This window comes from Octodon degus, unplaced genomic scaffold (assembly GCF_000260255.1).
Source record: "Octodon degus isolate 3935 unplaced genomic scaffold, OctDeg1.0 scaffold00167, whole genome shotgun sequence".
NCBI classification, from domain to species: domain Eukaryota; kingdom Metazoa; phylum Chordata; class Mammalia; order Rodentia; family Octodontidae; genus Octodon; species Octodon degus.
Genome location: NW_004524743.1, coordinates 4,663,337 through 4,679,646, shown reverse-complemented (window position 1 = coordinate 4,679,646; position 16,310 = coordinate 4,663,337). Strand labels below are relative to the sequence as shown.

Below are 16,310 nucleotides of genomic sequence, written 5' to 3'. Positions count from 1 at the left end.
GCTAAAGCTTATAATAAAACTATAGTTAGAACCAATAAGATATTTACTTATTTTGTCAAAAACAAATGGAGAAAGACCAAATTACTGATTATTAGTCATTATTTGTAGTTAATGAATTCTTGGACTTTGACTGTATTAAGTTACAGTTCATGATCAGGATATGTCGGAAGCTCCCGGGGAGAACTCTGGAGCTGACCAGGTATAGATAGATAGATAGATAGATAGATAGATAGATAGATAGATAGATAGATAGATAGATAGATTTACCATGATGGGGAAGGATTTTCTAAGCAATAACATATCTGCTTACACCAAGTACAAATATATAATTGTTAAACGAAGACATCTAATGAAGAAACTAAATGTATAAAACCTTGTAAGCACTATGTGAAGAAAATAAATGTAAAATATTTTGAAGAATAGAAAGTAAATTTAGATTGGATTATAAAGCTAAATCATTTTCTCATAAATTTGTCTACTTTAGCTTAGATTTTTTTTTTTCAGAACCAGGGATTGAACTCAGGCCCTTGAGCTTGCCAAGCAAGCACTTATTCTACTGAGCCATCTCCCCAGCCCCTAGCTTAGATTTTTTTACATCCAATAATAATTATCTTAAAAATTTTTGACAGTACTATAAATCTCTCCAACACTGAAATACGTGACTGTCTACCAGGTAATCTGTTGTCTCAGAGATGTCCTTGCAAAGCCTCTGCCTGCTCCATCCTGTCTGGCTCCCTCTGGTCTATCACACACTGTCATCCTCAGTGTAACCACCTCTCTCCTGCATCAAAATCAACATTCCTGGGCTGGCCAAATAGGGGACTAAATTGCTTGCTTAGGCAGAGTGCAGCGACTGGGGTTCAATACCCAGCCTGCTGTGCCAGCCCTGCCCCCAGGGCATGCTGAGATGGCCACTGAGATAGGGCATGGTGGCATGCGCCTGTAATCCCAGTATTTGAGAAGCTGAAAACAGGAGAATCACTACGAGTCCGATCTATGTAGTGAGACCCGTACTAAATGTCTATATCTATATCTATATCTATATCTATATCTATATCTATATCTATATCTATATCTTCACATTCCCTTCAGCAGTTGCTTTCTTTCTAAGTTTATTTATATAGGTTGGTAGCATGGTCTCTAATTGCTATTTGAGTATCTAGAGTGACACCTTATAATTTTTCTACCTCAGAGTTTTCTAGACTCTGCACTTGTCTTCTGACTTTTAAGGTTAACCTGCAAAAATCAAGTGTAATTAATGTTTCAATTAGCATTTACAATCTTTCACATATTCTCTTTATCTCTCTCATACTTTTTGAATCTAAAATGCTTAGTATCCCAAAAGCTTTGGACTGCACTTTAATGTGGTTCTTTCTTCATCAATTATAGTAGTCCTTTTGCATCTATATAGTCTGAAAATGCAGAGGTTCCAGCTCTAAGGAATTTTTTAGAATTGTTTCTTTAGTAATTTCTTCTTATATAATATCTCTGTTCTCTTTTCTATTCTTCCCATTATTTATTGGCCCTTGTGTTCAAGCCACAAATTCATAATTTTTTCATTTTCATTTATTTCTTTTTTTCTGCTTATTTTCCTCTTTCACATAATTTTGACTGGCACCGTTTTATTTTTAATTGGTATAATAATACTTCATCTCTCTGAGACACGATCTGTGTTTATTTTAATTTCCTCTTTCTGCTAGCTGCACAGTCTTGTCCCTGCTTTCCTTTGCCTGGTTTGTCTTGGTTGCCTGTGTTTCTTTCCTCTGACAGAGTGCTCATGGGCATCTGGCAGTCCATGACCGTCCACTTATGTGCAGTAATGAGACCCAGGGTGCTTAGGCAGGTTGTGGAAGTGGAGTGCTTTACTAGAGACTTTTCTCTGGGCAGATTCCTGACCATGATATTAGCATAACTGCAAGATCAGTGCCTAAAGCCATTTCTTCTGAGCCAACCGATTTTCCTTTCATACTTAGGGGCAGTAGCCTGGCTGCAAGCATAAAGACAACTAGAAAAATGTAGTAGTAGAGGGTGGTGGAGGCTCAATGTAGGAAGACTGTCAGTTAACATCTTGATTTCTGAATGAACCCCACACTTCAATAGACTATGGTTTCTCCAGTTCTAGAGTCTTCCTGGCTCCTCTGGGACTAGAATTTTCCAATCTCCTTCAGTACAATTTGATAGTGTTTCAGTTTTCTTCCTATAGTTCAATCTAACTTAAATGCTTCTCACTTTCTCTCCAATTTGAACTCAATCACTGCTTTCTCAGACTCACTGCAGTCAAACGCAGATCATCGTTGGCATTCTGAACACTGACACACAAGCATGTTATCTCATTAGAATGTGTGTGCCATTGGAGTGATTATCATGAGTTTGCGTTATCTTTCAAAGGCAAATGTTTTATGTTTCTGAGACCCTTAGCTCCTGGAACAGTGCTTGTCACATTTAACATTTAAGACATATGTTCATTAATAAATATTTGTCTGAAGGCTTGAGATTTTTATTTTGTGTTGCTCCCCTTATGGATGGTGTGTCTTAAATACCGGTTTTGCATGTATTATTAACACAACATCTACTTCTCAGGGTTGTGTTGTGGGTTACAAAATAAATGAGAAAGCACTGAGCTGTGTGAAACTGTTACATAATTGTGAATATCATTTATTTTTGCCAGCTCAAAACTCTTTTTAATGAAGTGCATTGGAGGGCCGCCAGATAGCTCAGTGGATTAAAGCACCTGCTCAGGCAGGCAGAGGGACAGGGGTTCAATCCCTGGCCTGCTGTGATGGCCCCGCTGTTGGGGCACACTGAGATGGAGACTGAGATTGGGCATGGTAGTGTGTTCCTGTAATCCTAGCATTTGGGAGTCTGAAAACAGGACAATCACTATGAGTCCGATCTGTGTAGTGAGGCCCTGTAGACCATGTAGTAAATACATGAAGAAAAAGTGAGTTGAACACAGTGTCATGATTTCTTAATATAAAAATAGGATAAAAAGAACTATATTGTACTGTGCTATACTGTTTACTGAACACTGCCGCCCTGTCTGTGCGATCCACCCTTGTTTGTCTCTGAACTTGTCCTCCTCATACTTTACCTCACTCAGGTGCTCCGTCTTAACTTGTTTTTAGATGCTTCTAGAAGATGCCTGTTCTGTTTCACTGCAGAGCTTTCCATTTGCAGTTTCAACTGTCTGGAACTGTCTGTTTCCAGGTCAGCAAGTTTCATCCTCACAGCACTTCAGTATCTGTTTAGACATAACCTCATGGGAAACCTCCTTGGGCCATCTTCCATTCCACTGTCCTCTGCACCTTCTTATATGTTCTGGTTTTAGTATGTTTTCATCTCCAACTAGTATGTAAGGTCAACAGTGCAAATGTCTTTTTCTTTTTTTGTTCAATGTTGTGATTTTACAATATGGAACAAAGGCAAATATTCAGTAAATAATACATATTTATTACATAAAGATATATATACTTCTGTCATATTCTGTTCCAAAAGACATATACACACAGTCTCAAACAATAGCAAAAATTCTCATTACAATGTAGCATTGTTACAATACAAATTTCAGTTCTACCTCATAGCAACAGTCTTCATCTGTTATAATTTATTTTAATTTTGATCATTGTTTTAATCATATGTATGGTATTTTATATATGATAAAAGGAATACAGTGTGGAATGTGTAACTTGTTCTCTTTTTTTCCCCATCAGTAAAGTGTTTCTTTTTCAGATCACAGATGAGCATAAGGCTCAGTGTGCATTTTGGAGCTACTCCTCTGACACCATGAATGGCACCTGGTCTCCAGAGGGCTGTGAGGTGACAGACTCCAATGCGACCCACACCTCCTGCCGTTGTAACCACCTGACACACTTTGCAATCCTGATGTCTTCTGGCTCTTCAATTGTAAGACCCTTCCCTAGTTCATATGTATAAATCAACCTATGCTCATTTTTCTTTCTTCTGTTATTAAAAAGAATAATGAATTTTCATATTTTTATTGGGCGTGAAGCACATATTTAGTATAACTTCAGTCCTATATCCCTTTATTCTTTTGTCCCTGCCTTTAAGGACATATCTAGTATGGATTTTAGGTCATGTCTAATCTATGATTTATCTAGTCAGTACTGTGTAGTAAATGATAGGTTAAGTGAAATCTTTATTCATTGACTCTTATTTTTTGATGCTGCTTTCAAAAGCATTACAAGTTTTATGTAAGGATAATTACCTTTTTATGGAAAATGAGAGTTCATTTTTATGAGTGACAAAGTGTCCCAAACTATTTGATATCTGATCAATAAATTTTAGCATATTTATAGCTAATATATTTTTAACAACAGAGACATCTACAAAATTTTCAAAAATGGAATGTCTCTCTAGGATGCATAACTTCATAGTTTCTATTTTACTTCAGTAATGCTTATGTTATATAAATGTACAATCTTATATGTGTCAAAATACTTATCAGATTATAGCTTTACTTCTGTGATTACTTAGAGTCCATTATTAAGATTATATGTCCCAATAAATTTGCATGAAATAAAATAAAGATTTTTCTTTCAGAATAGAGTCTAATAGCCTCTATTCTGTATATGAACATAAATATTCTTCTAGTTAGAAAAATACCAGTATTTTCCAGTTCAAAGCCTATGAAATATACCATTTTGGCATTTTACACAGTCAAGTTTTCTCATACCTTTGCTTAATGTACTTTAGATGAATCACTGCATAGAAATAAGACTTGGACGTGCCACTGATAAATTTGCTTTAACTTTTTCCCATTACAAGAATGAATTGTCTTTCCAGTATCATGAAGCTAATGACGATAAGATTGTTAAACCATATACTAATAAATACTAGGTGGAAGGGGTAAAACTCCCAATTACTGGACTGGTAAAGTCCTACATGATTTATACAGACTTCTCTGGATATTTAGGATTTTCAAAATTAGAAAAAGTTTCTCATCTAAGTGCACCTTTGTATTCTTTACATTTTATGAACATTTTGATTAATGTCCCACCAAAAAAAGAACTTCATTACATGTTGTAGCCCCTTCGAAAAGTGACTGATTTATTCTCTTAATAGCTTTATTATTATTTTCCCTTAGGGTGTTAAAGATTATAATATTCTTACAAGGATCACCCAACTAGGAATAATTATTTCGCTGATTTGTCTTGCGATATGTATTTTTACTTTCTGGTTCTTCAGTGAAATTCAAAGCACCCGGACAACAATTCACAAAAATCTCTGCTGTAGCCTGTTCCTTGCTGAGCTTGTTTTTCTTATTGGGATTAATATAAATACTAATAAGGTATGTAGACACGCCTTCTCTCTATTTTTATTTTTGCTCTTTCCTAAATATATATCTTAGGAACATAAATTATAATGAAAAGTTTAAAGGGACTGATATGCAGTATAGTTTTTAAGTTATCTTTTCAAAGTTTTATAACACTAACAAGTGTAATCAACCCACTTCTGAGTCTATTAACCCAAAATCTTCCTCATTATTGGAATAAGTTAAAACTTTGGAAACCCTGGAGAAATGCTTATTTTTAAGTAGGCATTAAATAAAGATCCCAGGGACCTGGAAATGAAGCTGACCTTATGATACAGGTTAGACACAAAGCTGCTAGGACTCATAAGATGAAATATGACAAATCATCTCTACCTATTTTTGGCACTCTCCTAAATACTCCATTTTCCATGATTTTTTTTTTCTTTTCAAAGTTTTATTGATAAACATATAGCAATGAGACAGTTTCAAATCAAATCGAAAGTACAGTTTCAACAAATAATACACTGCATATATTCTTCTTAGTGGTTAATTGCTGTACAAGATGCAGACTTGTGATCCTACTTACAAACACCATTAGAACAAATCATTCTATTCATTAAGAGAATGCAACTATATATCTATCCCAACCACTTTGAATACACAGATACAAAATGGACATTCATAGTTATACCCCAATTTTTTTTTTAAGTTCCGTTGTTGAATATTAAGACCTTATCACATGGTGTCATGTTGTGGTAATCTATGTCCTGGAAACAGATGCTAGGATGGGATTAAGTTTGGGATAAGTCTATCAGAAGCACCTGTAAGAGGAAAGGGACAAGCAGGCTGGGCAAGCCGGCAGACCGTGATGCAAGGCTGAGATCAAGTGAACCAGGGAAGAGGAATGGCCCTCTCACCGCACTGCAGCTCCAAGCCGAGTTCAGCACAGCAGCCAAGGAGTCCTCTGGCAACTCCTTGAGCCAAAGTCTCCTGGCAGAGGAGTCCTCTGTCTCTCAGGAGCAGGGATTGCTTCTAAGTCTGCTGCACTCTGTGGCTGGCTGGCCACAGCCTGTGAGGCTTTCGCAGAGCAGCAGCCCTTGCAGGCTGTTCAGTGCCGCCCACCTCAGCATGCAGGTCGCAGGTCACTCCCCACCTCAGAACCTGAACCTGCCCTGGCACTTCCATTCTTTTTAGAAATCCTTAAAGACTGGAAGTAACACTCAAGTTTTCCTCTGAATTCCACAACACAAAGCATCTATTATAAAAATGTAGCATACACAGACCTATCAACTTCACATCTGTTTTTGTGTTTTCCACTAAGATTCATAATTCCTTGCACAATTCTCAATTCATAACATCTCCCGCAATTGTCCTGGGCTTATTTTCTCTTTCAATGCCTCCCATCATCTTCACTTTAAAACTATTCCTGTAGTGTTTGTTCATTTTCAATTCTCACTTACTAAACCATTCTGATTTTCAAGACATCTTTCAACTCTAACTTGATCTACTCAAAGTGGTTCCACACACTTTGCCCACTTTACCTTTCTGCTCCCCAGCCATATCAAGTACTCACCAACAAATTTAATACATAGTCTCATTCTTGAACTATATTGTTTTAGTGAGATGTGTTTAGTGTCCTGTATTTTCTCAGCAGTTCTGATTTGTTCTGGGAATAAAGGGATATAAACTACTTCTTTTCTGTTATTTTCTATAAACCTGACTCTAGTTTTAGATGCTAAGTAATAATGTTTAACTGAAGTTATCTCAAATTTACTTAATAAACTTATAACCTAAAGCAACCCTATACCAGTATCTTGGTAAAATATATCACTTAGCTATTCTGTAAATTCAATTTTGTCATTTAATCAAGATATTCAGGGTCTGAGGAGATAGCCCAGTGGTCTAAGCACCTGCCTGGCAAGTGCAAAAGACCTGGGTTCTATTGCTGGTACCACATGCCAGGCCACCAAAACAGGTATGTGTTGGTGCACACCTGTAATCCCAGTACTGGGTAGGCTGAGACAGGAGGATCACTAGAAGTCTGAGCTGTGTAGCGAGACTTTGTGCCAAATAAATACATAAATAAATCCATAAATTTTTTAAAAGATATTATTTTGTTTGCCATCATTTGCCATTCATTTTCCTTCTTTAGTAGGAATAAAGGAGAAGAGAAATAGCCCCACACTGTAGTAAACTGAAATCAAAACACATGCACAAGATGCTGTAGCTGGTATGTGAATAGTCCAGCTTATCACCTCATGACACATCTTTGGACAAGAACAGGAACATGATTATAGCACAGGAGTGGATAATGCTTACAAGCCACAGACTTTTAAAATCAGTTAGGAGTACTAGTATGTTTTAAAAAACCGACACAGATATTCTAGGGTGATCAGCCATGCAACAAGTGGCATAATTCATGGAAAAAAAATGTTGACCCTTTTGTTATGGACGGATTTAAAGCAAACAGCACTGACGATTTCTTTCTTCACTTTTTAGCTCTTCTGTTCCATTATCGCTGGACTACTACATTATTTCTTCTTAGCTGCCTTTGCCTGGATGTGCATTGAAGGGATACACCTGTATCTCATTGTCGTTGGAGTCATCTACAACAAGGGATTTTTGCACAAGAATTTCTATGTCTTTGGCTATCTCAGCCCAGCTGTGGTAGTTGGATTCTCAGCATCGCTAGGGTACAGATACTACGGCACCACTAAAGTGTAAGCTAAGATCATTCCTTGCACCAGAAAGCACAGTTCTATATACAGTCTGCATATCCTTGAGAATATTATTGTGTTAATGTAAATGCAAACATGTATGAATTTTATCTGTTCTATTTACTTTTCAGATGTTGGCTTAGCACAGAAAACAACTTCATTTGGAGTTTTATAGGACCAGCATGTCTAATCATTCTTGTAAGTATATATGAAATTTTTGTTAATATTCAAAAGCACCATGAGAAAAGGGTGCTTAAAATTCTCAGCAGTCAGATATTATATTTTTCAAATAAGATTTGAAATGCTTTTCAGTGTATCATGTGTTGTTAGTGTTTTACATTAATTACATTGTGATTAAGAAAAAATATATAGATAGCTTGTAAGTTCAATGCAGTTTGATTCATTTGTACCCTGTTAAAGAAGGATACATTTTTGGCTAACATAAGAAAAAGCAGCAGGCATGTCACAGCATACTTCAATATTGAAAGTGTGCCGACCAGCTGATAATCTGGTATTTCAGATGTTTATGTTATTTAATCTTTTATCGATGATCGGTCATCTTTGGAGATTAGACTGTCATCTTTATAGTTTTATCCTCTTTATGTACCCTGTCATCATAAGGTGATTTTAAACTAAATTGCAACGTCAGAGACAAGAACCCCTTATTTCTTGTGGGCAGACAAGTCATACACATATTGATAGTCCTATTTCAGCAAGGAAGAGAGCCTTTTAATTCTTATTGAAAGTGGTTTCAAACCTACAAATTTGGCAGGTATTATGTGGTCCTTTCTAAATAAAGGCATTTTTATATGTCTCAAGAGTATCTCTAAGTGCTGAAAGTTTTCAGCAGCCATTCTGAATATAATAGTCCATCACTGAATCTAGGAGGTCTGACAAGTTTCTAGAATGGAATGAATTGTGAATAGAAGAATTGTGACAATATTGTGGACAACTTTCTTCCATATATTTTGAACATAAACTACCCGTCTTTGCTGAATTTGTCTGTTCTGTTTTACTGTATTCTCTTGAGTCTTTTATGGTTGAGAGGAAGCTGCTAAGTGGAGAAAGATTTGAAATGCAAAGCAGAGAATTTTCATCAGGCTTTATTTTTTAATAGTGTGGGTAAAATCAAGTACATTCAAAAATTATACTTCATCATCATGGAAAATTGTTTCTAATTCTTGTAATTAACCTAGCAATACTTTCTAAAGCCACTGGCTAGATTTCAGCTAAAACAATTTGAGCTCATTTATTACAACTCCAGTATTTTTAATCTACATAAGAATACAGAATCAATGGTGTCTCATTTACGCAGCTCTGCTGGTGGCTCTGATCAGAGTCCATGAAGGGAAGATTTTCTAAGTATTCTCATTTTACTGATTCCCACGCTAAAGAAGGAATCATCTCTGAGACTGTTTTTTGCAAGTAAAAGTTCTGTGAAACAATGATCCTTTAGATAAAAAGCATCAAACTAGAGATTGTGATAAAGTAGAAAAAATGGGAGCCTATTTCCCGAAAGTGAGAAAGGGAGAGTGTTTCACAAAATCATCTTTAGCACAGACTTCTAGAAGGGAGACTTAACTTTGGATTATTGCATGGTAAGGTACATAGTCTGTAAATGGATTTAGCTAAAATAAAAGTCCTACAGATTTTCTAAATGAACACCATTATACTGCTTTAGTCGAATTAATTAATCAATTTACCCTCTGTACAGTTTCAGTGTGATAATCATGCCCAGGTTAAACAGAATGAGTTACTAGAGAAGTAGATTAGACATCTCAGTTTTACTCTAAAACTAAATACCACTTTTATTTGTAGTAACTTTTAAAATAGCAGAGGGACAGCAATTGAGGCTGGGCGTGGTGGTGTGCGCCTGTAATCCCAACTCTTGGGGAACTGTAAACAGGCAGATCACTAGGAGTCTAATCTAGTAGTGAGACCCTTAACATCATGTAGACCCTTCCCTAAAATACAAATAAAATAGCAGAGACTCTTAATTATTGAACCCAAGTGAGTTAACTCTACTAATTCTATACTAAGGTTGGCATATTATTGTTATTGTTATTGTTGTTGTTGTTGGTACAAAACCTAATAATGTGATGTTAAGAGAAAATTTTCCTTTTGCTCAAAGTAGTTTCCAGTTCCAACATGAGGTCAAAGAGCAGAGCACCGAATAATCTTGACCTGACACTTGCGCCTGGTCTTAAGAGAGAGTAGGACAAAATTTGGCCCAGTAAGATGACTGGTGAGGTCTGGAGGAATGGTGGTCCACGTTATGCATGTGTGGCCTCTGGAAGGGTGCAGTGTTTTCTGTAGGAATCTTTCCTTGTCTGTGGCAATGTGAAAGAAAGCTAGACCTGCTTCTTCGTCTCCTGAAGATGAGGTGAATCAGTAGGCCAAAGGGTCAGTAAATGGGAAAATCAGACATAGTAAGAGGAAAGCCATCATCGTGACTTCAGAATTTTCATATCTCCTGGATGCATAGAAGCGAAGATTATGAGTACATTTTTTATGAGAGTTTGACTTATGTCTCGATTTGAGGCCAACTGTGAACATAGACACTAACACCTGCTTTTGTGTAGAATTTCCTGTAGGCTGTAAGCTTACTAGAGTTTCCCTCAATAGCAAGGAGGGAAAGAATTACTATACCATGTATCTAGGAATCAAATAATAGGGAACGCACAAAAACTTAGTTGTTTTATGAGCACAGATTCCCAGGTCAAATGAAGTCATATACAGCCAGAAGAAGGGGTTAAATGGAGAAATGCCTACCTCTCTGAAGAATAAGAGGTCAAGACAAAAATGAAATAGTAGAAATGCCAAGAACCCAATATAGGCCATCTAAGTGGAGGACATTGGATAAGCCACAAATATCAGCAGTGTGAAGGACCAGAATAAACTGCAGCGATGTGGTAGAGCTGCTCCGTCTGTTAGCAGATGATCAGACCCTTCTAACCCACAGGAGCAGAGGCGTAGAGTCCACGATACAGAGAGACTGGGCCCCAGAACCAACCACGCTGGCTCCAATACATCTACACGGACACAAACTCTGTTCCACCAAAGTTCTATAAGGAAAATTGAAGTGAGGACCATATACAGTTTTCACAATATAAAATTACTAGAAGCTGTGCTGAGTAGATTTATGTCAGTGCCCACAGGGGAGAAAAATAATTTTCTGTTAAAAAATATTTCATAAGTAAAACTCCTTTCTAAATAATATTGATATTCAAAATTGATTGCCACGTGCCATTTTGGGGATAACAATTACCTGCTGATTGGAAAATCATCATGGTGTGCTTGGGAACATTCTAGTAAAGGGTGCTAAGCCATGCAATTAGGTTCAACATGTTCATTGGATTCTCTGAAAATGATGACAGTAAAAAGCAAATATAAGAATTATAGCTGCATATGATGCTATCAAGAAGAAAACAAGACATAAATGGCAAAGAATTATAAAGGATTAAATGTAAGTGACGTTGACAAGATAGAGGTCAGTACGGCGTCCACGCTTACACAGCCAGTCTGAATTAAGATGGATGCCCACAAGAAGCAGTTTGCGTTATATGCTAGCAAATAGGCAGAGAATTGAGAGAGTTAACTTCAATTTCTGTCAAGCAGTTCCTAGAAACTCATGAGTGAGAGAAAGGGGCACAGCAAAAAATGGGACTGAAAAGCAGTCACTAGCAGAAATAAACTAAAGTATCATTTTTCTCTATTAATAATGGTTTCCAAGAATTACCTTTATGTAACTTTATCACTCTTGAATGTAGATGGTTAATAATAATTTGTCAAGTTTTTACCTATTTAAAAATTTCCTTGCCTGGAAAGCACAGGGTCCTGAGTTCAATCCCCAGTACTGCAAAAATAAATAAATAAATAAATAAATAAATAAATAAATAATAAATATAAAAATTTACTTATTTCTTTTCCATTTTTATAATCTAGCATTCACTGTTGATCAATAATTTTCTGTATTAATAATGAGATTTTTCTTAATTTGTGATCTATTAAGTGTCTACTACTTTTGAAACTTATGGCTAAGACTTTAATGCTGAATTTCCTTAAATCGGTCCTAAAATGGATTGATTCAAGATGTTATGTAATTGACCTAAAGTTGTAAGTTTACACATACCTATTGGACCTGACAGGAAACTATTCTTGTAATCTAAAACTCAACTTTTGTTTTGTTAAATTGCTTCTTTTGCAATTACCTTTAACCTACTTTTCTGCTATTCTTCTCTTATTTCCTGGCAATCTACCCAGAATAAACTGCCCTCAAGTAGATTCAGATAATAGAAACTATTTTTGTATTATAATTTTATTTTATTTTGAAGAGTAAAAACAAAGGCAATAAAGATCAGAAACAAAGACAGAAACAGAGTAACATACAACAATACATATGTTATAGATTTTCAAAGCGAGAATAACTGATTAACAATGGTTGATATAGTATCTACTTTTATCATCAAATCTGTTGCTCAGATTAACAGATATAGTTATGAAAGATAGGACATATGATTGAATGTTATGGTTTGCTTTCAAGAAATCTTAAATTTTTGTTCTTGTTTCTCTTTTTTTCTTTTATTACCTTTTTAAAAATTTTATTTTGAAAAGAGGAGCTATTAATAAGAACAAAAAATAAATTATAAGTCCTAATAGTATATTTGGGGCTGGTATATAAATATGTTCTATTCATTAACACACTTAATTTAATCCTTCAATCCTTAATGAAGTGTATGTATGGAGGTTGCATGTGTACGTGTGATATACTTTGAAATAGGATGAATTGGGTATAGAGTACATGTTCAGTTGCTCAAAAGATAGAAAGTGCCCTTGCCAGACTCGAAGTCTAATTTGAGTTTGTTGCCTGCTCTCCAAATTCTAGGGCTGGTGGTTCTCATTTGGCTGTAATCCAAATGGCACAGGCTACGGAATAAAGTTTGCAATGACCTAGCTAACGCCTGCCTGTCGTCTTCCTGTGTCTTACTGTGCATCTTCATAGCATGAGCCCGCCCAGAGCTTCACCCTTGGGGGGCACACTTACTGTCCCTTGGCTGCTTCCTTAGCCCACTGCTCTCAGTGATCCAGGCGCCTTCTGCAAAGCTTGACTGCCAGAAGTCTTACTTCTTTGAGCACAAAGAGACAGGAAGACCCTCCCAAGGCTGTAACTAGTCTCTTTCTCCAACACACCCCCAAGGAATTTTTGTTTGCAAACCTGTGCACTACTTTTAGAACTCTGTTTTGTCACAAATAATGATTTTCTGCATGTATTGCACTACTTTTTGTGCAGCCTGGAATACAGAAGCACCATGTAACTCTTTACTCACTGTGTATTTTAACTACCCATTAATAAAACCAGAGTATTACATGAGGCAGCAAGAAAGGCCATGTGATCTTTTTTAAGCCATCTCATTATTATTTACCCAGATTCCTATAGTATAAGTGAAGTAATATGGCCAGCCCAATATGACAAGGCTACTGTAAAAACAAAAAGGCATTCATAAAAACTATCCACTTTTTAACAGTTAAAAAAGAAAATGCACAATAATTCATAAGACAATCTTGTATTCCTATATACTTTATACTAAAAATTAAATAAAAGGAAAAAATTTAAAACTAATTCAAATCTTATATTTAGTAGAATATACTTCATATAATATATGTATGTGTCTGCATATCTTCACTTTTTAAAATATTGGTGAATATGCAACAACATTTAATTATAGTGAGATATGATTATACTATATGTAAATTTGCAGTGTGGAATTTGTTAAGGCTTCTACTACAGTTTTTCAGGAAAAAAACTACAAGTTTTTAAAAATAAACAAAACTTTAAATAGAATAAGAGCATTTATTTTCTAGAGTCAAGACAAAATATTTGTGATCTTTTGAATCTAAATTAGTAGCAACATTTTTATGTCCTTACCTGAGTGACAAGCTTTTTTTCACAAGTTTCTGTGAACAAATCTAAGAAGAATTGCAATTCAGAGAAGAAATCTCTGAAGAACAATTGCAGTCATTTTCCTGGACCCCTGCATTGCATTTGTAGAGTAAGGACTAGGTATCGTAAAAGATATTTGCTTTCTTCAGGTACCCTGGCTTGGGATTATGATGCCAGATGCCTTTAAGACCTGATTGTACATGAATAAGAACTGAAGTAGGTCAGCACTGGTGGCTTTTGCTGCCTGTAGGTATGATGTTTCAAAGAAATATTGAAGCTTTTAATCTACTTTGATAAGTGTTAGCTACTTTGGTACTTAAACAGGAACATTTTCTGCATTGATCACATGAAAGACCTTCCTTAGGTATTGACTCACTTATATTAAGAATCTCTTGAATTCAGAATTATGAGCCAGTGACCCTGGTTCATATCTGTTATGTATCTGTTAATGACTAAATTTAAAATTTAAGATTATAACTAAACATGAAAAGGTCTAGCCATGTTTTTGAAAGAGTGAGCTGCACAAGAAAGAGACTTGTAAATCTTTGTAAAGCAAGCTGCAACCTGAAGATAATTTCCATAATTTTTCTTCAATATTTTTAATCTTCAGCACTGAATTCCTTCAACAAAAACTATGCATCCCATTAACTCAAGTACACAAATATACAAAAGAGCTGGTAAAAATTATTTAACTTTTAAGTAGAAATTGAACTTTCTCATAGATGCATTCAGGATTGAAGAATAGAATTTGCTTGATTGAGCCAAATACTAATTAAGCTCTGTCCAAAGAAGGCATTTCTCTTTAAAATGTGTGAGCTTTCATTAGAATTTAAATCACAATTCCTACAATTGAGTGTTGGTACATTGTTAGTCTCACCCACTTCTTTTTAAATCTGTCCAAAAATCTACTCAGTTTGTTATGATGATCTCCTGTTATTGTTCTTTCTATTGCTACAATCTTTTAATTCCCCTTTGCCAAGAAATGCCTAATAAAATGATAAAACCTACTCAAAAATTAATTCCTTATGTAACTATTATAAGACAGGTCATATGTGTTTAATATACATATATATGCATGTATGTATATATTTAGAAGTCTTCTTTAATTGCACAAATTATCCAAGATTCAAAGAAATGTAAATATTAGAAGATTGGAGTAAAAACTGAACACCTCTTATTAGTCATACTGTGACTAACTGCATTAGACTATACAGGTTCCTGTTTATATCATTGTGTACGATGGGTATGAAGAGATATTTAACTTATTCCCTACAAATGAATATTTAATTTGTTTCCATGTTTTCTTATTAGAAATAGTGTTGCACAAAGATTCCTTATTCTTTTTTTTCTTCTTCTTCTTTTAATGTATTTGTTCATTACAGGGTCTCACTTTGCAGCTCAGACTCATGATCCTCTTGCTTTCAGCCTCCCCAACTCTGGGATTACAGGTGTGCGCCACTATGCCCAAACTCTGACCTGCTCATTCTGTCCTAGAGGTGGGGCTGGTGTTGCATGTGGTGCCAGGGATGGAACTGCGGTCCCTGTGCTTGCCTAAGCTTGCCTCAGCAGGCACTTTAGTCCACTGAGCTATCTCGCATGCCCCAAACAGTCCTTATTCTAATATAGTTGTACCTATCTGCCACATAAAATTGCTTGAAAGAGCTTCTTAGAAGTAGACATGCATTTGTACATTTTTTAAAAATTGTAAATTGTATATCAAAACAATTCATTCATTTGATTTCTCTACAAAATATAGCTGAGAATGTCCTTTTTCTAACACGTTTAGCCAACATCAGCTATTATTATCTATTGTGATAAAAAGATGGCTATGTTGGAATTTGCGAATTGGAATAATTTTAGAATAATAATACAGTTGACACATTGTACCAAATCTTTGTTGTGAAGTCTGCCCTGTGCATTATAAGGATTGGTCAGGAGTTCTGTCCTCCACTTACTTGATTATAGTATTATGATCACCTAGGCATGGCAAAAAAAAAACCAAAAACTTTCCAGATACAGCCAGATTTCGCTGAGGAATGACATCTCCAGTTCTCTTCATTGATAACCATTCTAAATTTGCATGTTAAATATGGCACATAGGGGCCAGGGAGATGGCTCAGTGGAATAAGCGCTTCCCTGGCAAGCACAAGGGTCTGAGTTCAATCCCCGGTTCTGAAAAAAAAAAAAAAAATGGCATATAGCACAGACTTCGGAAAAGTAATCAAAATCAGGTTTTAAACACTATACTTTAGATTACCATATGAAAACGATCTTAGAAACAGTCACCCCTGCAAATTTAACTATTTTTTATAACATCAGCATTTTAATTAGATGTTTTGATTTACTTTAATCGCATTTTTAGTGACCTCTGTGGTTCAGG

At 35.6% G+C, this 16,310-nt stretch overlaps 1 protein-coding gene across 1 annotated transcript in view; it reads left to right on the top strand.

Annotated features, from left to right (window-relative positions):
• Adgrl4 (adhesion G protein-coupled receptor L4) overlaps window positions 1–16,310 on the top strand; it is a 115,299-nt gene that overhangs the window by 75,372 nt on the left and 23,617 nt on the right. Inside the window, exons 10-13 of the mRNA XM_004643176.2 lie at window positions 3,730–3,903; window positions 5,105–5,308; window positions 7,772–7,992; window positions 8,121–8,187. Coding sequence (XP_004643233.1) covers window positions 3,730–3,903; window positions 5,105–5,308; window positions 7,772–7,992; window positions 8,121–8,187 — 666 coding nt within the window. The remainder of the gene's footprint in view (window positions 1–3,729; window positions 3,904–5,104; window positions 5,309–7,771; window positions 7,993–8,120; window positions 8,188–16,310) is intronic.